Here is a 20,930-nt window from a genome sequence, read left to right on the forward strand (position 1 = left end):
GTGTTGCCTCTGGGAAGCCTTCCTGGCCCTGCCCCGGGGGGGGACCCCCACTCCCCACTGGGACGTCAGAAATAGGGCACTGTCCCGACCTGCAGGAGCGTCTTTTCCCTCCGCGGCGGCCATGGGGGCTTGGCGTCTCGGACCGTCGTTGCATCCGAGAATCATGGGCATGTATGGATGCATTCCAGGGTGACTGACTCGGCCAGCTTGAAGTACATACAGCAGAGGCGCCCGGGTGGCTCAGTCAGTTAAGGGTCTGCCTCTTGATTTCAGCTCAGGTCTTGATCTCAGGGCGTGAGCTCAAGCCCCGCATTGGGTCCTGTGCTGGGCGTGAAACCTACTCTAAAAAAACAAACAAAAAAAAGGTACGTAAAATTCTGTGTTCTAGTAAAAAAAAAAAAAAAATAGGAGGTAACTGAAAATACATAATAAATGATTGCATATGAAATAGTTCTTAATTGAGGAAGAAGGCAGAAATTAAAAACAAAACCCCCCTCTTTGGAGTCAGGCATACTTGAACCCCAGCTCGTCTACTTACAGAGTATGTCTTTAAGCCCGTTCTTAACTTCCCCGAGGCTTTGTTTTCTCGTCTGTAAACTGGGAGCCATGGCACCTCACCTGACTCTTGTGGCAATGGCTAACGCAGCTCAGGTGAAGACACTGATCCCTGAGAGCTCCAAGCAACATGATAGCGGGAAATCCATCGATATCTGCTTTTGTACTACCTATTTATTTTTACAGAAGTTTCTCTGCCCATTCTCTTGTGCTCCTTTTAAGACCTCTTTTTGCTATTAGATGGAAAAACATGGCTTGTGAGTCCTGACCCACTTCATATCTGGAAGAAGACTGGGCTGGTTTTCCATGGATGGTTGGCTGGACACTTGGATCCTCATCTCTTTTTATATAGTAAACAAGTCGATGCTCCCAGAACATAGTCATTGTGAGCATTGTGCAGAGGCCTCTGAATGATCCAGCCAGACGTGACACACTGGTGGTTTTGCCGTCGGCCTGTTCTTGAACAAGGATGTTCAGAGTCGTAGAGACCCCCTGCTGGGGGTTTCCCACGGGCGCTAAGTGTCGTATTGTGCCTTTCGGGGGACGCAGAGTCTCCCCGCCGTGGTGTACAGCCCCGCACAGCGCTATGAGAGTTTATGGCATTGCAGTGTTCTCCAGAGATCCCAGATGCACAAACTGAGGACAAAAAGTAAAATCATCGTCTTGTGGTTCCGATAGATTTTTATGCCTCTGACTCTAGGAATCCTGTCATGCAGATAGACAAAGCAGAGGCGGAGTGGGTGCTGTGTCCTGGAAATTGTGCTGGTGCTTTTATGTTCTTTCTTAGGATCACAAAGCCCAGCCAGGTGGCCATCCCTGTTTTATGGTCAAGGGAGCCGTGGCCCGAACTCGTCAGGGAGCCCGTCCGTGGCCTCTGCCTACAACGGTTCCGTGGGTCGGTCTAGCTCTGCCTTCGGTCTTCCTCCCGCCTCACCGGTCACCTAGCCAGACGCAGCACATTCCAGGTTCCTCCCGACTGGAAACACAGCATTGTTGCAAGGGTGGCAGGCCACCAAACCACAGCGTGACTGTCTCCCCCAGACAGCTGCTGTGGTGCTCACGGCCAGAGCGGGGGGGCAGGCAGGCCTGCTGGTGGCTCCGTGTGACTGCCCCCTCTTCTCTCTGCCGCCTCGCTTCCTTCTGGTGTGGGTTTTGATGAGCATACCTCTGAGACCGCAAACAGCTCTCCTGCATGCAGCTCATCCATACCCGGTTCTCTGGGAACTCTCCAAAACCATTGTGCTGGCGAGATATTGGTGACCCATGCATCGCGGAAGTTCAGGGGGCCTCTGCCCTCACGGGGAGCCCGGGCAGGACCGAGGAATGCAGTCCGCCTTGGGGCTGGGCTCTGGGCGCCCACATTGCAGTTGTCGCATGAAGCCTCGCATTCTGTTTAGTGCTCTTGAGAAAGGCTGTGGGAAATGGCTCTGAGGATTACCTTGATTTGTATTTTTAAAAGAAATGGCTACCTCGTGTCTCTAGTGTTTGAAATATTCTGATGTGCTAGAAGGGTGAGAATTACCCATTTAGATCAAATTATTATTTATATAATCAGGCATACAGTTTTCCATGTCATCTTCTAGATTCTCTTCCACGAAATTCTTACAACTCCACCGTGATGTGGGTTAAAGCCCCCCAAAGTGCAGGTAGGGAAAATGAGGCTGGTAGAAGGAGAGTAACAGATGTGTTCCAGGCATAGGCATAGAGCTAGTCGGAATTGCAGCTGGATTCCAGTTTAGACACAGCCATTAGTAATGACCATGGGTCCTTCTAGGGCAATGGAGTGCACATTTGAGGGGAGGTAGAGGCTTAGGAAACATAGCTGATGGGCTTTTCTTGATGAATCACTATTACTTTTTTTAAAAAGATTTTATTTATTAGAGAGTGTATGTGCAAGTGAGAGAGAGAGAGAGAGAGAGCACAAGCAGGGGGAGGGGCAGAGAGAAAGGGAGAAGCAGGCTCCCTGCTGAGCGGGGAGCCTGATGGGGGACTCTACCCCAGGACCCCGAGATCATGACCTGAACCAAAGGCAGACGCTTAACCGGCTGAGCCACCCAGGAGCCCCAAATCACAATTATTTTTAATAGTGCTAATATAACAGTGGTGTTGGCATCATGAACCCCAAATACTGGACTGGGGCTGTGATTGCAGGTTGATCTGGGGATGCTGTTGAGATGGTTTTTGCTGGTTTCTCCACTTAATGGCCACAGTTTCTGTGCTCTTTGAGTTCTCCTATGAGCGTTTCAAAGTCTGTCTCATGTTACTTTTGGTAGTGAGCCTACCAGGGGAGGCCATGTCTTTCCTTCTAATTGTGCTTCATAATGTGCTCTTCAGGGGAGTGTGGGCTTCCCAGACTCGTAGACTGAGGCAGGAGTGTACGACCGCATCCCGCTCCATAGAACTCTGCCCTGTCTCCCACTTTGTCTGTCTGACCCGAGACTTTGAGCAGTCCTTCAAGTAGGTGCAGTTGTAGTAAGTAACTGCTGGGAAGTGGGGTGTCAGGGGTGAGGATTGGCATCTGTGTGCAGGTTCTCGGGGAGCGCAGGGGCATTTCTGAGTCGAGCCAGGCCAGGCTTGACTCGGGGCTCTGCCCTTGCTGTCTGGCTCCGCCGGCAAGCTCCTTCAGTGACTCTGTTCACACCTGAAAGGTGCAACTGTCATCCCCTTCCTGTAAGAATGATCTCAGGTGTACGTGAAACGATGGAATAGAAAGGGTTGAGTACAGTGCCTGGCGTCTGATACGCATTTGAGAAATGCTCCTTCCCGACCTCCCTCTCCTCCTACCGTGAGATGCACTGGCATGGTATTTGCCAAACTTGTGTGCAGGGACCCCACCTGCAGCCTTCGTTCTGTGGCCTGGAATACTCTTCGAGTGAACAGAACCTCTACTTTGGTGGTCGCTCTGGGCTACACGGTAGAAATAGGCAAATAGTGAAAATAGGCGGTGTGCTGGATTATGTATTGCGAGGTCTTCGCCCTTGAGGAATAAAGATGTTGACAGATACTTCTCTGTTCTTTGGTTTTTTTTCAGTGCCTGAAACAGTATGTTGAGCTCTTGATCAAAGAAGGACTGGAAACTGCGATCAGCTGCCCCGATGCGGCCTGCCCTAAACAGGGCCATCTGCAGGAGGACGAGGCACGAGCGTCTGAACAAACCTGGTCTTTAACGGGCGCAAGGGCGCCCGCGGTAGATCCGCCGGGGGTCATGGGCTCTGCTTAGGCCGACCTGGGCTGTGTTCTAGCCCACAGCTGGTCATACTTCTTGTTTGTGTTTTTTCTTCTTAGATTGAGTGCATGGTCGCTGCTGAAATTATGCAAAGATACAAAAAGCTACAGTTTGAAAGAGGTAGGTGCCTGGGTGGGTTAGCGGCTTACGATTCCCGTGGTGGTGGAGGACCGGCCGGCGCGTCGGGGGTGGGGAGCGCTTTCGGGGGATAGGATTGTCCATCCTTTGGCTGCAGTGGAAGTGAAAGCATCGATGTAAGTTAGATTTCTGAGATGTCGCGGTCATTTTGAGTTCTCTGCAGAGCTCCCAGGTGGAAGGCCTTTGTTGGGTTTCCATGTGGCAACAAGAAGGAATCCTGAAACACAACTCCTTTACAGAGATTTGGGTTTAGGGGTTGGCTTAAAGCAATCTGACCCTCATGGGGCATGATTATTCTGCAGCCGGGTTATGGCTAATAGTTTGGGGACTAAATTCTTAGACGGTGCAGAATTTAAAAGATCCAAAGGCGCAGAAGGAAGTTGGGAGGCCACGTGTGGGTGAAAGTGTGATGACCGGCGTCCTGACAGGAGAGTGTAACCTGTGCTTTTGCACCTGGGGCGGGTCTGGACACGTGGGCGCCGGGTCCCACGTCCCTTGTCTCAGTAAGTTTTTCCAGACTTCCAGCTCTAGTGGGTGGCGGTAGCAGTGTGGACCAGATCTGCCCCCGTCTCCAGGGTGTCCTGCACACCCTCTTGGCGGGAGCCAGGCCTGCCACAGACCTCAGGGTTCCCCAGGAGCACTGTGTGGCACGGGCGGAGCGGAGGTGACATCATTTTCAAGGTGGCCTTGCCAAGCATTGAAACGTGTTGGATGCCCAGGACTGGTCTTTGGCTTGGCTCTCTGAAGTGTGCCAAGGTCATAAAATGATGTTTTAAAGAGTCAGTGGCTTCCATTTGGCTTCATTCCCATATATATCCGGGACCTTGGGCTCACCTGAAAAGGAGCAGAATAACAGACATGTTTAGATGATGCTCCTTAGGCACAATTTTACTGTGAAGACACCACATCCAAACTCTGACCTTTTCAGCTCAGACTGTAATCATTCAAGTGTGCTCTCCGCTCTTCCTGCTCTTATACAGAGCCTTCTCTGCATCAGAAGCTCATTATTGAGATGCAACCCTGGGCTGCATGTTTACAGGAAAACACTCAAGATGGGAAGAATGCAGAATAGAGCAGAGGAAAGGATCAGGAGATTCCTAGCTTAGCCGAATGTGGAAAGCTCTTTCTTTCTTTCTTTTTTTTTTTTTTAAGAAATGCTACAGATAGTTGTATTTCCTCTTGAGGCTTGCTTAAAAAAAAAAGGCAGTGTGTGGCAAACTTAAAAAAATGAAACAGGATTCTGATGACATTGAAATTGTTTTCAATTGTTTATTTAAATGGCATATATCATTTGCTTTGGGGTGGTTTATAGTTTAAATGTAATACCATGTGATACAGAAGTCAGCATGTAGAGCTATAAAATTGATTAATTTGGATTTCTGAGACTTTCAGGCTCTTCTGAAAATATTTTCCAGAGAGAATCTTGACAGAAACTGGTAGTTATTTGGGTTATAAGAAAATTAACTTTCTCTGACCTTGAATTTCATTTAAAAATTCAGCTGGATAAATTTTCCTACCTAATAATTTCAACTTTGTACTTTCAAATACTTTGTAATTTCAAGTGCTTTGGCTCAGTCAGGGATTTTTTTTTTTTTTTCTAAACTTTGCATAAAAATGAAGCCAACTTGACTTAGGTGAACAAAATCTCTCAAGTCTATTACTTGAGAACATTTTGCTAGCACTATGTGAAAAGCAACAAAAACACAAAATGAACTCAGACTTAGTATGACCAAAGACCTGTCTGAATGAAATGTTGAAATGTTAAAATGTTGGAGCAATTGCTTCCAGCAAGTACATCAAACAAGTTTTGAAACAAGTGATTGTTTTGAAATGCAGTCAGGGAGGCCGCCCCAGGAAGAGAACCCAGCTCCCAGGTCCTCTGACAACACTTAGTTCCTAATTGGTTTAAGTTGCAAACATTGTCTCCCTTGGGTCTTAGCATGTCTCCTCTCATGTAACAGCCTTGATCTTTTTTTAAATTGGAAGTACGGTTGACACACAATGTTATATTAGTTTCAGGTATAACAAGCTTGATTTTCATCTCCTCTCCCCCACTCCTCCAGTTGGGATCTTTGGCAAGGAAGCTGTGGGCTTGTTTTTCTTTCCCAGTGCCCACCTGCCCCTGTGGCAGACTCCAGAGGCCTTATGGGGGCAGGCTCTGCAGGGGGCCCACTCCCTCGCATGCCCCACCATGCTCCGCTACACCCGTGCTCTTGGCTGAGCAGCGACCCTGACAGGCTGCAGGTGTTTTTTCCCTGTTCCTCACTCCTGAAGCTCCTGCCATCCAGAGGCGGGCCCTGCAACCTCCTGGGTTCTTTATTCTTGGGGCAGCAGGTCCGATGAATGCTAACGTCAGGGCTTGTCCTGCATGGTGTTGGTGCTTTCCTCGAGAGTAAAGCCCAGAGAGATGAACTCACTTGCTGAACTGATCCATCTGTAAGCAGGCCTGACCGGGGCCGAGGGCTCCCCACAGGGCGGGATGCACTGCCACGGGGGTGCTGCGGCCGGAGCGCGGGCCTGGCCAGCCGCGTAGTGAGAGAGGAACCCCATCTCTCCTAGCACGCTTCTCCAAGAAAACCACTTTAAAAAGAAAAGCACCTTTTTAAAAAGTCTTGGGCTTTTTTATAAGCAGAGCTATTAGGGACCTGCTTCCTTCATCTATGATTAATGTGTCTTGGGGAGATGGAAGCTGAGAATTAGTTTCTAAGGTGTGCCAGAAAATAGGTTGCTGGCCTTGTTTGAAGACCTATGCTCTACACAGACATGTCTATGTAAGACATTAGATATAATGTATCGAAGATACAATGTGTCTAATGTATATTGTTAGGTATATATGTGATCCATAGCCCTAGATGTCTGTACCTGCATGCTTTCCGAAAAGGAGAGCTCCCTGGTGCTCCCCAGTGTGGATTTTCTTACTGATCGTTTCCTGTCTTGTACATCAGCTGGCGGAATTCAGCATGGGAGTGGCGACGGGCATGTTAGTACAAGTCCACGGGAAGAGCCCTGGGGGCTGTATTGCAGGGTTTGAGGTGTCCTGGCTGCAGGGGAAGGGTGTTCGCCTTCGGCCGATTGGGACAGATTCTTTGCCCTTTTCCTCTCTGATAGGAAATCTCTCCCCCGGGGACAGGCAGTTCCTGTCACAGCTCCATGAGGACAAAAGTCACAAAATTTAAGTCATTACCATGGAAACCTTAACTAGGTCTCCTTGCCCTGCGCTCCTTAATATAACTGGGTCTCGGCCGATGAGGCAGCCTAGTAGCTGCCTTCGCTGTGCCAGGAGAGTGAATGGGAGATGGGTTATGGCCACGGGGTGCGGGAGTTAGTGCAGCCAGCCCTGACGCCGCAGGCTCCTCACTGTAGAGGCCGGGGCCCGGAGCAGGGGGAGCCCGCAGGGTCTGTGTAAGGGCAGCATGCTCACCGACGCTCTCAGACAGACCAGCACTGACCACAGCGTCAAGATAGAAGAGAACAGAGCAGGCTGAGGACCTCTGTCCCTGTGTCGTGTGGTGGTTAGCGTGCTAAGTGCCCACACCCTGCATTGCCCTTCCGCAGGTGCTGTGCTCATAGGGGACCCCAAAATCTAGCTGGGGTGAGGCTGGGCTCCCCCAGAGCCCTCTTTAGCACCGAATACAGGGAGCCGTGTGGGGACCGTCGTGAGGAGGTGAATCAGACCAGGGAGGGGAGTGCAGCGGGTCACCTGCCTCGCTTTCATTCCCCGGGGTGGGGACCTCCATGGAGGGCTTGTCTCCCTCCTCCTTTCTCCTGTCCCCTAGGCTCAGGTGAGGCTCCCCACACATGTGCCCCGGGGGCAGCCACTTCGTTGCCCCACAGAGCCACCCCCAGATCTGATGGCCGCAAACATTCCTAGAAAAGCAGACCCTGAAACTCAGCTAATGACAGGAGCTTTCTCCTCATTCACTCACCATTAGGAACATCAAGAAGATTTTACGTTACTGTAATGAAGGTCAGTTAAAAAGTAGCATATTTTCCTGGATTCCAGAGATCCTTTATATTAGACCTACCAATTTGATAGTTTCCTGCCATTGATTAATTCTCCCTTCCAAACAACAGGTCGAGGAGGAGTTAGATTAGAGCAGGAGTGGGTCAGCTTTGGCCAGTGGGCCCAGAGTGGCCCGGCCCATGGCTTGGCATTGTAAATAAAGTTTTATTGGGACACTCATTTATGGATCAGCATGGCTGCTTTTGTGCTACAATAGCAGAGCTGAGTCGTTGGAGACAGACCGCACGACTCTCAAAGACTAAAATATACTCACTGTCTGCTCCTTTGCAGAAAATATTTTCTCGTTCCTGGAATAGAAGACCGTTTTCAAGGCTGTACCTGACACAGCTTATTCCTAGAGGGCTGAATCTGGCTTCCCATTTAATTGGGGAAAATGGCACACCTACATGTGTCCTGTAGCAGCCCGTGTAGGTGATGTCTGGGCACACGTCCAGCCCACGTCCAGCCCCCAGTGCGTGCAAATCCTGTTTTCGATGCAGGTGAACTTAACCCACCCCTGGCTGTCGGTCGGTCACACGGCCAGGAAGCTCACAAGCCCCTTTCATTGCCTTCCAAGTTTCCCTGGCAGAATCCAGTGGTCTCCGGTTTCTTCCCCATAGCCACGGCTGAAAAGCTTAGAAACCAGTGGCCTACTTGAAGGCCTTTGAAAATGACCCCAATCCTTTGGCCTGTGATGGTTTTTTGGCAGAGCCTCAGCATTCTGTGTCGTTTCCTGTCAGGTTCTCACATCCACTGGCCCTCACTGAGGATTCAGTGTCACCCCGGACAGGCGGTAAATGAAACGATTAATCAGGTTTACGAAGAAGGGCAGCTCGGGACTGACCAGGAGTGGAAACGGGAGGGTATCCTGTTTTTCAGAATAAGCTCCATCACTAACTTCCTATAATGGGGGCTTCTTAGCAGCTTGACCTCCACTTGGAGAGGCAGCCTGGCCATTTCACAGAGGAGTTAGTTCACGGCTTAGGTTTAAATTTGGGAGGGGGGACAGCCTTAGGCAAACGAGTCATTTGATGAGAATTTGGCCACATTCCTTCCCTCCTTTCTTTCCATTCTCCTTACCAAACGTTGTCCAAGGACCCGCTGCGTGCCTTGCACTGGGCCAGGCTGTGAGGCAGCAAGACTGAAGACGTGGGCCTGACTTCAGGAAGCTGTGCCCTGGGGAGGTGAACAAGGAAGCAGAAGGCGCGCCTGGACCATGGCCTGTGGGCATTCACAGGGAGCCCAGACCGGCCGTCAGGGGTCGGTGGGGGGGGGGGGGGTGCTTCCTGGGAGCCACCAGCATTCTGGGTGCAGGCAGCAGCATCTCTAAAGGACTCTGGGTGTGTTTTGGGTGGGATTGGAAGTGGGGAGTGAGAGGAGGGGAGGAGAAAGAGCCAGACAGGCACCAGGTCGTGAAGGACATAGAAGGACTGTTAAAAATGTGAAGCCATGTGCTGATGTGATCCCTCAGTCCGAACACCCCATGAGAGCCTTCGTGTGCAGACGTTGACTTGCCCATTTTTGTCTCCCTGTGCTAGAGGTGCTCCTGGACCCCTGTCGGACTTGGTGCCCGGCCTCCGCCTGCCAGGCTGTGTGCCAGCTTCAGGAGATGGGGCTGCAGACCCCGCAACTGGTGCAGTGCAAAGCTTGTGACATGGAATTCTGCTCCGCCTGCAAAGCCAGCTGGCACCCTGGCCAAGGCTGCCCGGAGGCCTTGCCCATCACCTTCCTTCCCGGAGAGACCAGGTACCCCGCACACAGCTCCTGCGGCGGGCGTGGGCGGAGGGTGTGGGCGGAGGGCTGGGGAGAAGGAAGAGAAGGAAGCTGCCTCGAATGTGTCTCCGGAGACATGACTGCTTCTGGATCAGTCTCTTCCTCTTGAGCCTCATTTAAACCTGGGCAGGGGGGCGGGCGGGTTGATTATTTTTGAGAACTGATGATGTGTCAGGTACTGTGCAAAGCAGTGGCGTTATAATGGTGCACAGGAAGCTGACTGCACTCGGCCTATCTGGAAAGACAAACCTGTGGATGGCTTATTACCGTCAGGACTTTGAAGTCACATCATACCTAGAGTTTTCCAAGCCTCGATGGTGTGGAAGGTGACCTGAGACGGGGACAGGGACCAGGGTAGGTGGGCAGTAGCTGCAAATACCAAAGGATCGCCAAAAACAGGTTTCCATGCGCCTGAGAGCAAGGGCCTGCACTTCCCTGGAAGAGCGGGGAAACATGGCTGCATCTCTGCCGACTCGTCCCCTGGTCCGACCCTCAGGCCGATGCCCAGGGGGACGCTGCAGCATCACTGTATGTACCTTGAAGTTAAGTAGGATGAATCAGAAGAAATTGGTAATATTCAGCTATTTATGTCCTATAAAGTCTGTAGCACAGATGGTTCCCCAAGATGGTGTTAGCCCTGCGCCTGTTGCAGCCGCGTTCTTCATCGAGGGACTCCCACCGGCCACCCAAAGGTGTGGTCACCTGCTGCTCCCTGTTTTCCTCTCCCCGTTCTGCTGCCCCCTCCCGCTCCCCGCAGCTCCCCCTGCACAGAGAACCTCTTGGCCCCTCCTTCCTCTCCCGAGTCTGCACGTTTGAGCCTGTGCCTGCCCCTCACCACCCTCCTTTCCCTGGAGGCTCCTTGCCGCCCTCAAAGACAGGGCGCAAGTCCGTCCTTCGTCAGGCTACCCCGATCCCAGGGCAGAGCTGCTGACCCCACCCTCTGTGCCCCTCGCTGGAGATGGTCTGTATTGGTCACAACACCAGCCATACTGCACTGGAGGTCATCTGCGTGTGCGGCCGATTCCTCCAGTAGGCTGAGCTCCGCGCATCACGGCCTGCGCTTGCTTGAACTTTGTCACCCCAGATCTTGGCATCCAGCCAGCTCTCAGATGCTAGAATGAATCGCTTACCTCCTGTTTCCATGTAGTAGGGTTGTCTTACATTCCATCTTCCCTTAAGCCATGTTCCCATCCACCACCTGACCAGCTTCGATCACTGCGATGTGTCTGCCCCGTGAAGGTCTTGAAGTGGTCAAAGACGCCTTATCTATTTTCATAAATTTAAGTTTATAGTAAGGGCTGTTATTAATAATAATTTGAAATATAATTGAGATGCCGGGAGATGTTGAAAACCGCCGTCCATACTGTGTGAATTTCTAGGCACACCACACCACACCAGCACGTAAATATTTGAACTGTTTGCATTTTAATGTCTCCCTGAGAAGAGATGGTCTTCATTCCCCACCGATACACTGCCCCTGTTCGTGGAATTTCCTTCAAAATGAGCTTATGAATCACATGAGGAAATTAGTTCCATTACTTTAAGGTCACAACTGGCTTTCAAACTGAAACAATGTTATCTAGCCCGATAGCCACCCTCAGTCACTGGATTTGGTGCCTTGTGACTTTGGGGCTCTTTGCAGCAGTCTGCAGGAGGGCACAGCTTGTGATTGTGCGGAGCTGACTGTGTTCCCCGGGGCCCGCTGGGGGCACTTGCGAGTGACCGCCCTGGCTCATTCGGAGTCGATTCCCTTGCAGCCAGCTTGCTGTGTGTTTTGCCTTCACACTAGACAAGAATTGGAGCAGGAGAGAGTGTTCCCTTCAGAGAGACTGTAATAACTGCCAGTTGCTGAGTGCTGACTGCCCCCCCTGCCAGGTTCTGGGTGTGGGTACTACGTGCCCGGAAACCCGTTCAAGCTTCGCCACACCCTGAGGTGGGTGCCGCTAGCCTCACTCCGAGCAGCGGATGGAATGGGCACACTAACACTGCTGATACCCGAGCCGCACGGCTGGGACTTGTCTGTCTCTGGACCCCATGCTCCTCACGGCGAGGACACTCTGCCTCCTGCCGCCATGTCCTCACTGGTCACTGCCTCCTAGTGAACAGCCCAGAACCGCATTGAGCAGGAGCCCACACCCCACTGAGGAGGCGCCTGCCCTCATTATCAGATAGCTCTTACTAAAGTCAAATGGTTTTAATCGTTATATTTACCATGATGCTTGTGGAAGATCCTTCCGCCAGAATGCACTCCAAATGCCAGAATTTGCTCGCTTTCAGTGCATGTATGCTCATGAATGCATTAGGTTCTAGAAGGGCTGCTCACTCCAGTGGGAGATCATTTTTCTCCTGGTGATGCTGGACTGATGCAGTGAGTTCAGATAATACAGCAAATGTGTTCCCGTGGTGATAACTGCTTGTAGCAGATTACCATTTTATCTTCCAGATGTTCCCATGCACATTTTTTTTAGCTTTCTTTTTAAATTTAATGGCATGGGATGGACATTCTTCTGGAGTCACACCAAAATATCTGTGTCATCTCTTTATTAGCAGTGTAGAACGATTGCTGTCATTTATCGGCCAGCTTCACCCGTGCACGATGCTGCAGGGTGCTGTTGTCGTGTGTGATCTTCCAGCGTGCTCGCCCTGAGAGGCCTGAGGCCCAGACGTGGCCAGTCTGCATAGCACCAGCACGTGACCCCAGGCTTACAGCCCATCACGCCAACCACTGCAAGCCTCACCAGACTTCTTACGACAGTGGTTCTGTAAAGACAGGCCCAGTAGATCTAACTGATCGATGAGCATGTATTTGTAACATTTATTTTTTTCTGATAATAGTGAAGTGCATAAAAATTATCATCGATCCTTTGGAAATCATACAAATGTATGAATGAAAACATAAAATTTGACCATCACCCCATTACGCGGACACCTTCTTTGTAAGCCTTTGCCATGATTTCTTTTGTCTACACATATCTAAACTTAAATACGTACCAATATTGCATTTTTCCCCTTAAATCCAACTGGCTGATCCACAGATTTTTTTGGCGATTGTTTTATGGAGTCTTAGTTTTATTTTATAACACTGAATAACAAGTGGCCGTGGCCCCTATAGTTGCACTAATGGTTGCAGTCTTGCTGGTGCTGACGGGTCCCCCCCACGCCCCCCGGGGCCCCACTGAGCCTCGCGCTGATGGACTCTCTCCCACAGCTCTGCTTTCAAACTGGAGGAGGACGACGCGCCCATCAAGCGCTGCCCCAAGTGCAAGGTCTACATCGAGCGGGACGAAGGGTGCGCCCAGATGATGTGTAAGAACTGCAAACACGCCTTCTGCTGGTACTGCCTCGAGTCTCTGGACGTGAGTACAGCCTTGAGCTTGGCTTTGAGGTTCAGCCTTGCAGTGGGAAACACCCTAGCCATTTCCTAAAGAGCTTAGAGAATGTGCCTGGGAAACAGGAATGTTTTTCTGTGCTTATGAAACTGTGAACTCATCAAGTGCAGTGGTACCGGAAGGAGTTCTGGGGAGCAGATCAGCTCAGGCTTAGGATTCAGCCCAGGTGGATGGGGTCTTAGGATCTTAGGTTTTTTCAGTGGGGACCGTCTTCGCTCAGTCTGCTGTCACAGAACACCAGAGAGTGGGAGCTGAAAAACAGGCATTTATTCCTCACGGCTCTGGAGCCTGGTAGCCCAAGATTAGGGTGCCAGCAGATTTGGTTCTTGGCATTTGACCCTAGGGCCAAGAGAGACAAGAGAACCCTCCTCTTGGTTGACAGATGGCCACCTTCTCACGATGTCCCCTATGTCCCTACGTGGCAGAGAGAGAAACTGGTGCCTCCCCCTCATTGTATGAGGACACTAATCCCATCGTGGGGTACCTACCCATCTCCTGACCTCATGGGAGCCTGATCACCTCCCAAAAACCCTACTTCAGATATCATCACATGGGGCCTGGGAGATGCAGCTTCAAATTATAAGAATCTGGGGGGATGTAAACATGCAGTGCACACCGCAGGGACTGTTAGTGGAATAGGAAGGGTAAACGGGCAGGGGACAGGGAAATGGGGTGGTGGGGGCACAGTTACTTTGGTGACCTTCTGTCACCTTCAGGGCAGAGAAACACACCCACACTGTGAGCCGTCTGACAGAATGGAAGTGCCCAGCCTCATGTGGCCACCTTCTCGCAAGCATGCCCTGTGCCGAGTGTTTCCCAAACGATCTGTGCCCCAGTGTCTCTGCACATGCTAAGTTCCTGCTGGGAGCGCCTGGCCCTCCCCTCTCAAAGCATCTGTTTTTTTCTGGAGCTTTAAGGCCAGATGTGAAGGACACTTCTTTTCGGTTCCATATTTTCTTTCTTCACGCATATTAGAAGAAAGGGCATCTTGCCAAAGTGATGGCATTCTGACTTTAGTTTTAGAAGAGTTTATTTGTACATAGTTTTTTTTTTTTTTTAAGATTTATTTATTTATTAGAGAGTGTGCATGCAGTGGGGAGGGGCAGAGGGAGAGGGAGAAAGAATCTTAAGCAGGCTCCACGTTCAGTGCGGACCTGACACCGGGCTCCACCTCATGACCCTGAGATCATGACCTGAGCCAAAACCTAGAGTCAGATGTTTAACTAATTGCACCACCCAGGTGCCCCTGTACATAGGTTTTTAAAACTCTGGTAAGTAGCAGAAATAATCTGTTAAAATCATTGTAGTTAGTGACTGTCAAAGCAAATCAAGTCATGTGTCCTATGTATTTATATATATCTGTCTTACACAGCAAGGACCACTGTGTCCACCTCTTCCAAAAATAGTTATTAAGCCATTACTACCTAACTAAAATAAAGGAGGGTTGCCACAGATCCCTGCTTTACCTTGTCAGGAGTTCGGTTGTCCAGCCTGCCCTACCTCTGTGACATCAAGGCATTGGTCGGGGGAAGTGTCCCTCAGGGGCCACATCAGAGCAGTCAGCTTAGCTCCTGAGGCCGAGAAGGGCCAACTTCTCAGGGCTGCTAAGCTGAAGGAGGAAGGGTCCCTAACAGTGGGCTAAGCAGAGTAACTTTGAAAGTTTGCCTGTTGTCCTCAGGATGGGCCTACAGATTGTCAGGAAGAAAGTAAATGCCTGTTTGAGATGGAATCTTAAAGAAGGTAATAGGTCTGTAACTTAAAGGTCACCTTTTTAAAATACTAGTTTCTGGGCGCCTGGGTGGCTCGGTTGGTGAAGCGACTGCCTTCGGCTCAGGTCATGATCCTGGGGTCCTGGGATCGAGTCCCGCATCGGGCTCCCTGCTCGGCGGGGAGTCTGCTTCTCCCTCTGACCCTCCCCCCTCTCATGTGCTCTCTCTTTCTCTCTCATTCTCTCTCTCTCAAATAAATAAATAAAATCTTTAAAAAAAAAGTTTCTTTCTTTTTTTTTTAGAAGTCTGTCGTTCTTTTATTAACTAAAATTACTAAATGTACAGTAGAACCGTGTGTAGCTGAACAAATCGTGGGAAGATATTACCCTTTTGCTATCCTTCTTATCCAAGGCAAGTGTAATAGATCAGTTTGGCAAGATTAATCTTCTTAGCTTAGATCCAAACAAGTGTGTTCTGTGACCTTGTGTGGTGGTAAGAGATGTTTAGAAGGATGTCTCAAGCACTACAAAGTCCTTAGGGCCTTGAAGTTTTCATATACGTGCACTACATATGTATACAATATATGTATAAAATTATGTATATCTATGTATGTATAGCCTTTGTCTGTATTATATATATAGTTTTGTATTTTACCGTGTTCCAATTTTAGGGGGAAAGCTGATTTTTTTTTAAAGATTTTTATTTATTTATTTGAGAGAGAATGAGATAGAGAGAGCACGAGAGGGAAGAGGGTCAGAGGGAGAAGCAGACTCCCCGCTGAGCAGGGAGCCCGATGTGGGACTCGATCCCAGGACTCCAGGACCATGACCTGAGCCGAAGGCAGTCGCTCAGCCAACTGAGCCACCCAGGCACCCTTTGGAAAACTGATTTTTAAGTTAGGATGTATCATCTAGTATCGGGTCTGCGGTTTACCACTCCTTATAGCTTTTCCTGAAGGAACAGAAGGGAAATGTCAGTTTTATTCTGTTATCCAGTCTCCTTGAAGAGTTTTGGGGGAAAGTATTGGAAACAGGCTGACAGAAGGTGTAGTTTCTGGGGTGATCACTGCCCTGCTTTGATGAAGCTACAGGAATGGGAGCTGTCTTCATAGAATACAAGGCTGTTGACCCTGCTCTGGTCCCTGGAGAGACATCCTCTCTGTCTGTCTGTCTGTCTGAGTTGTGAAGCCCAGCCATCCCGACCCTGCATGAACTAAGGACGTGGGCACCACCCTGCCCTTTTCCACCTTGAAAGTCATCATCCTCCTGGCCAAGCGTTTCCTGTTTGTCTTTGTAAACGAAGAGCTGCTGAAAAAGGACCCTGTGGCCTTAGAAAGCAGATTCTCAAGGGGGCAGTTTATTCAGGACGATCACCATGATTTAAGACAAGTGCCCGAACACCTGGCTGGAGGCCTGCCGGGCTTCTAAGACAGGAATGCACGTCACTTGTCTTTCTCTTGCACGTGTGTACCTGGCAAGGAGTTCTAGAGCCGGTGAGGCTGCTTCCTTCCATCATGCGCCTTATTCCCCCGTCTGCACCGGGCCCGGATCCTCGCGGGTGCGCCCATCGTGCTGCCCGGAATCCCTGCTGTGATGCCCTCCCAGCCTCGGCCACACAGCTGCAAGGGACACTTGCACTTTCCTATTTTTTCGGGGGAGCAGATAGATGACATTTATTAAGGTAATTGTTTGGTGCCCACGCTGTGCAGTTGGTTCCACACACCCATTTTATTTAATACGGGCATTCTTTCTGTGAGAGTTGGAATTATCTCCTTTCCCAAGGGGAACCCAGGAATATTTAACAGCCTTTCCCAAAAGCACCAAAGGAGTGAGGAACGAACCAGCATCTACTCTTTCATCTTTCAGTCTCTAAAAAAACCAGTTTGGGGTCAGACCAGCCACAGGCCAGAGTTTGACACAAAAGGCCCGTGGGGGTTTATTTTTATCTTTGAACATCTCCGTGATTGCAGCTTTCTACACGTTCCATTGTTTCTGTTTCCAGCTTAATGAGACTTCCCTGAACAATAGTCAAGACAAAGCGTCCCTGTCACAGAAATACACCTAGATTCCTGGCAGATCCTGGGGGTTGTTCGGCCCAAGGCTGTTTCCAATAAACTTAAAATCACAATGAAATCATTTATCTTCTGTAGAAGCATCTTAGAGTGGAAGGTATCATTTGAACAAGCCTTCCATTCTGTTCAGGAAGCACGCCAGCCCCAGTGGACTCCTCTGAGTGGCAAAGCCCATGATCTGGAGCTGGGGATCGCCCTGTCCATTTTTTTAGTTTGTGTTTCAGAAAACTAATTCGAAAGCTATTCAGCAGCCTAGGGTGCAAGGCTTTGTGATAGGCAGTCTGGGAAAACGAGACCTAGCAATGGCATATTAGCTAATCTCAGTGTACAAGTGAATGTCAGCAGAAAGGAAAGCATAATTAAGAGTTCAAGGAGGGGCGCCTGGGTGGCTCAGTCCGTTAAGCTACTGACTCTTGGTTTTGGCTCAGGTCATGATCTCAGGATCCCGTTCGGTGTTGGGCTCCGCGCTCAGCAGGGAGTGTGCTGGAGATTCTTCCTCTCCCTCTGCCCCTCCCTCCGCTCACATACTCAATCAATCAATCTTAAAAAATAATTCAAGGAAGGAAGGGTTCACGGTGGACAGATGTTGTCAGAAATAGCTTCAGAGAAGCTGAAGCTCCGGCTAGAAGAGGCTTTCTCTTCATTTTTGCCTGGGCTTCCTCCCACAATTGAGGGGACTCAGGGAAAGGGGGGCGAGGCAGGTGGTGGCCAGCTGGGACTTCCAGCCTCCCTCAAAGGCTTCCTGCTGTGACCCCAGAAAAACCAGGGTTTCATGATGCGCTCTGTGCATTGTGGCACCAGGAGGATGCCCTGTACAGTCTGCAGACTGCAGGTTGGCACCGGTCTCTGGAGGAGAGCAGGGTTCTCTGACTTTGCCCTCCAGTCGGGTTCCGGCAGAGGTGATTTTTTTTTTTTAATTTTTATTGTTATGTTAATCATACATTACATCATTAGTTTTTGATGTAGTGTTCCATGATTCATTGTTTGTGCGTAACACCCAGTGCTCCACGCAGAACGTGCCCTCTTTAATACCCATCACCAGGCTAACCCATCCCCCCGCCCCCCTCCCCTCTAGAACCCTCAGTTTGTTTTTCAGAGTGCATCGTCTCTCATGGTTCGTCTCCCCCTGCGATTTACTCCCCTTCATTCTTCCCCTCCCCGGCAGAGGTGATTTTAAGGGCCGGATGCCAAGCTGTATGTGCGGCATTCCACGGCTCTCGGAAGAGTGACTTCCCGTGCACTCAGCGACATTGGACCCGGGGCTTATGTATTTATTCCTTTCTCAGGAGGAGGCTGTCTGTTTACACTGTCCGTTAAATGAGTAAACAGCCATTGGTCCCTCCTTGGTACTATGTATTGAGCTGTGTCTTTGTATATTTAACAGGAGAGAAGATGGTACTTCCCCTTGGGTGGGGCGGGGAGCAGAGGGGTTGTGTAGCAGACCCGTTCCTGCACGCTCGGCTGGTGCTTGCTCAGGGTTGAGGTGCCAAGCACTGGGCCAGGAACATAGTTTGAGATCAACCTCCACTGAGGGGCCCAACTCCAAGAACCTGACAGCGGCTGGGGTCGGATGGGAGGCGAGAGCGTGGGGAGGGCGGTAGGAACGAGTCAGAACTCACTTCAGACGGAGGAGCTGTAGGTGGCAGGTGGTTTCCTGAGCCAGTTGTTGCTGAGTAACGAGTGCGCTGTCGTGGTCTGAGCTGAAAGGACGAAGCACTTCGCAGGTGAGGAGCCCGACAATAACGGAGGAGGGTCGACCGGAGATCGAGGGAGCCCTCTAGTCCAGGGGCAGTCCTGCCGGGCGGGTGGCAGGAGGATGTAAAGGCAGACGTGCTCCCGTGGAATGAAACACAGCCAGGGTCCTGAGCAGCTCCTGCAGTAGCAGGAGCCTCTGACCTACTTGTTCACAAGCCCTGCATCACAGAGATTGCCTGTCTGCCAAAACCAGAGGGTGACATCTGGAGCAGGGCTCCCTCTAGTGCCCGAGGCCGATGCTCTCGGGAGGACGGAGGGCGGAGGTCCTGCCAGGCCGCCCGGCGCCGTGGGTGCGTGCGTGGGTGCGTGTCCTTCCTCTGCCACCCGCTCCTTCTCAGACCCCCACTTGGTTTGGGCCTAAAGAAAGAAACTCGGCCCCGGCAGGACTCGCTCGCTGAACCGAGGGGAACCTGCCATCGACCCCGCTCTCTCTCTCTCTCTCTCTCTTCGCAGGATGATTTCCTCCTGATCCATTATGATAAAGGACCCTGCCGGAATAAGCTGGGCCATTCCAGGGCCTCTGTCATCTGGCATCGGACACAGGTAGGAGGTGACTCACCTGGAACGTTGATCTCCGGGAGAGAGAATGTGTGTGCGCGCCAGGGGGCTGGAGGCGCACTGTACGGAAAAGCAGAGCTAGTCAGTGTGGGTCCTGCCTGAATTTTTCTTGGTCTAACATCACGCTTAGGGTAGGCCTGGCCCAAAGTTGTAGTAAATATGCACCGTGTTTAGCACGTGACGGCTCCTTAACATCAGACTGGATTACCTGCGCCTTACCCACGGCTTTGGTGATGAGCCACTGGGTGGCTTAATCCTTGTGTGGCCCTTAATGGAGAGCCTTCTCTAGAGGCCTTGAGGTAAGAAAGTTAGTCCAGGAAAGGGGGGCAGAAAGAATGGGAGAAGTCCCTCCCTGGTGTTGCCTGAGCGGCCTGTGCGGTTTACAGGGGCCAGTGCATTCACATGCTGATTCATAGTTGCAACACCCATTTATTCCCTGCTGCACGCGAGGTACTCTTCTAGGGCTGGAAGTACTCCCGTGAGTAAGACAGAGCATCCCTGTCTTACAGGACCCACGTTCCGTGCAGGGACAGGGCCAAAAGGTGTTAGGAGTTCAGCTGGAGAGGAGATGGGACGCGTGGCCGGGAAGGACCGTTGGAGGTGGTGCCCCTGGCGGAGTGCTGAGTGATACTAATCCTAAAAATAAACTTCCAGCTATTTTACCAGCAAAAATGGGTTTATTTGGGAATAGCATAGGAATGCCACTTGGGACAAGCAAGCTACAGCTAAACCATAGGCAGGTCTGGAGAACAGAGGAGAGCAAGTCTCTTTGATAGAAGAAAGGCGGCCACTGGGAAGGCTGTTACAAACATCAGAAGTCCTCTGGAATAAGCCGGGAGCTCCAAATGTCGTGGCTTCTCACTGGCTGAGTTGTGAGCATCTCTCAGTGGCTGGGCTGGTCCTGCAGGGACGGGGGAGGAAGAAAGTGTCCTTCCTCCTGCTGGGGAAGAAAGGAGCAGCTAAAGTACTACCCCAGTCGGGTCCCTGTTGGGTCTGCCCCTGAGGACAGGTGAGCTCTACCTGCTGGCCCCCAATGCCATTTTAAATGAGGTTTCCTTTGAATAATTTTCACAGTAATGAGGAGGCGCTGGCTGTGGGAGTCGGGGTTGGGTCACAGGGGGAGAGAGTCAGGCAGAGGGGAGAGTGTCAGGCAGAGGGGGAGACAGGCAGAGCGGAGACAGGCAGAGGGGGACAGTCAGGCAGAGGGGGAGCCAGTCAGGCAGTGGGGGGGGACGGTCAGGCGGAGGCCATCTGTTCTCTGTGCCGCTCCGTATCTGTGGCCCGATTTCCCTTCCGATAAGGGCACCAGTCATATTGGACTGGGCCGCACCCTAATAACCTCATTTTAACATGATGACCTCCAAAAAGATCCCATTTCCAAATAAGCTCACATTCTGCAGTACTGGGGGTCAGGCCTCCACAAATAGCATGTTCGGGGTCACAGTTGTACGCATGACAATGTCCACACCCTCACCCCCATACAGTCAGGGGAACTGTAGTGAGGCCACGTTCCTCCTTCACTGCTTTTCCCCTTGAGTCTACGGGGACGAGCGTGCATTGGTCTGGGCACGTTGCCTTCGCGGAGCCACCCCGTGAGCGGAAGCTTCGTGGGCATCTGTACAGAATCAGTGGAAATCCGAGCAGGGTGAGGACTCGGGGATCACATTGTTCTGCTCTGGTCTTTTCCGTGTCAGGCATGAGGACCAGCGGAGGGAAGGTGACTTTGCCCAAAGGTGGTGTTTGCATGTGACAA

The 20,930-nt window shown here is 51.0% G+C and overlaps 1 protein-coding gene across 13 annotated transcripts in view; it reads left to right on the forward strand.

The window, feature by feature from the left end:
* The window catches only part of RNF144A (ring finger protein 144A), a 114,367-nt gene that overhangs the window by 81,186 nt on the left and 12,251 nt on the right, over nucleotides 1-20,930 (forward strand). For 6 of the 13 annotated variants that reach the window (XM_027621053.1, XM_027621054.1, XM_027621055.2 and 3 more), the window contains 6 exons: nucleotides 3,587-3,691; nucleotides 3,841-3,901; nucleotides 9,461-9,668; nucleotides 12,904-13,051; nucleotides 19,073-19,162; nucleotides 19,687-20,148. In XM_027621053.1, coding sequence (XP_027476854.1) covers nucleotides 3,587-3,691; nucleotides 3,841-3,901; nucleotides 9,461-9,668; nucleotides 12,904-13,051; nucleotides 19,073-19,162; nucleotides 19,687-19,950 — 876 coding nt within the window. In that variant the 3' untranslated portion in view covers nucleotides 19,951-20,148. Of the gene's footprint in view, nucleotides 1-3,586; nucleotides 3,692-3,840; nucleotides 3,902-9,460; nucleotides 9,669-12,903; nucleotides 13,052-19,072; nucleotides 19,163-19,686; nucleotides 20,149-20,930 lie in introns of those variants that run through there. The other 7 variants (XM_027621047.2, XM_027621045.2, XM_027621050.2 and 4 more) reach the window with 3 other exon arrangements.

The sequence above is a fragment of the Zalophus californianus genome, chromosome 8 (genome assembly GCF_009762305.2).
Source record: "Zalophus californianus isolate mZalCal1 chromosome 8, mZalCal1.pri.v2, whole genome shotgun sequence".
NCBI classification, from domain to species: Eukaryota; Metazoa; Chordata; class Mammalia; order Carnivora; family Otariidae; genus Zalophus; species Zalophus californianus.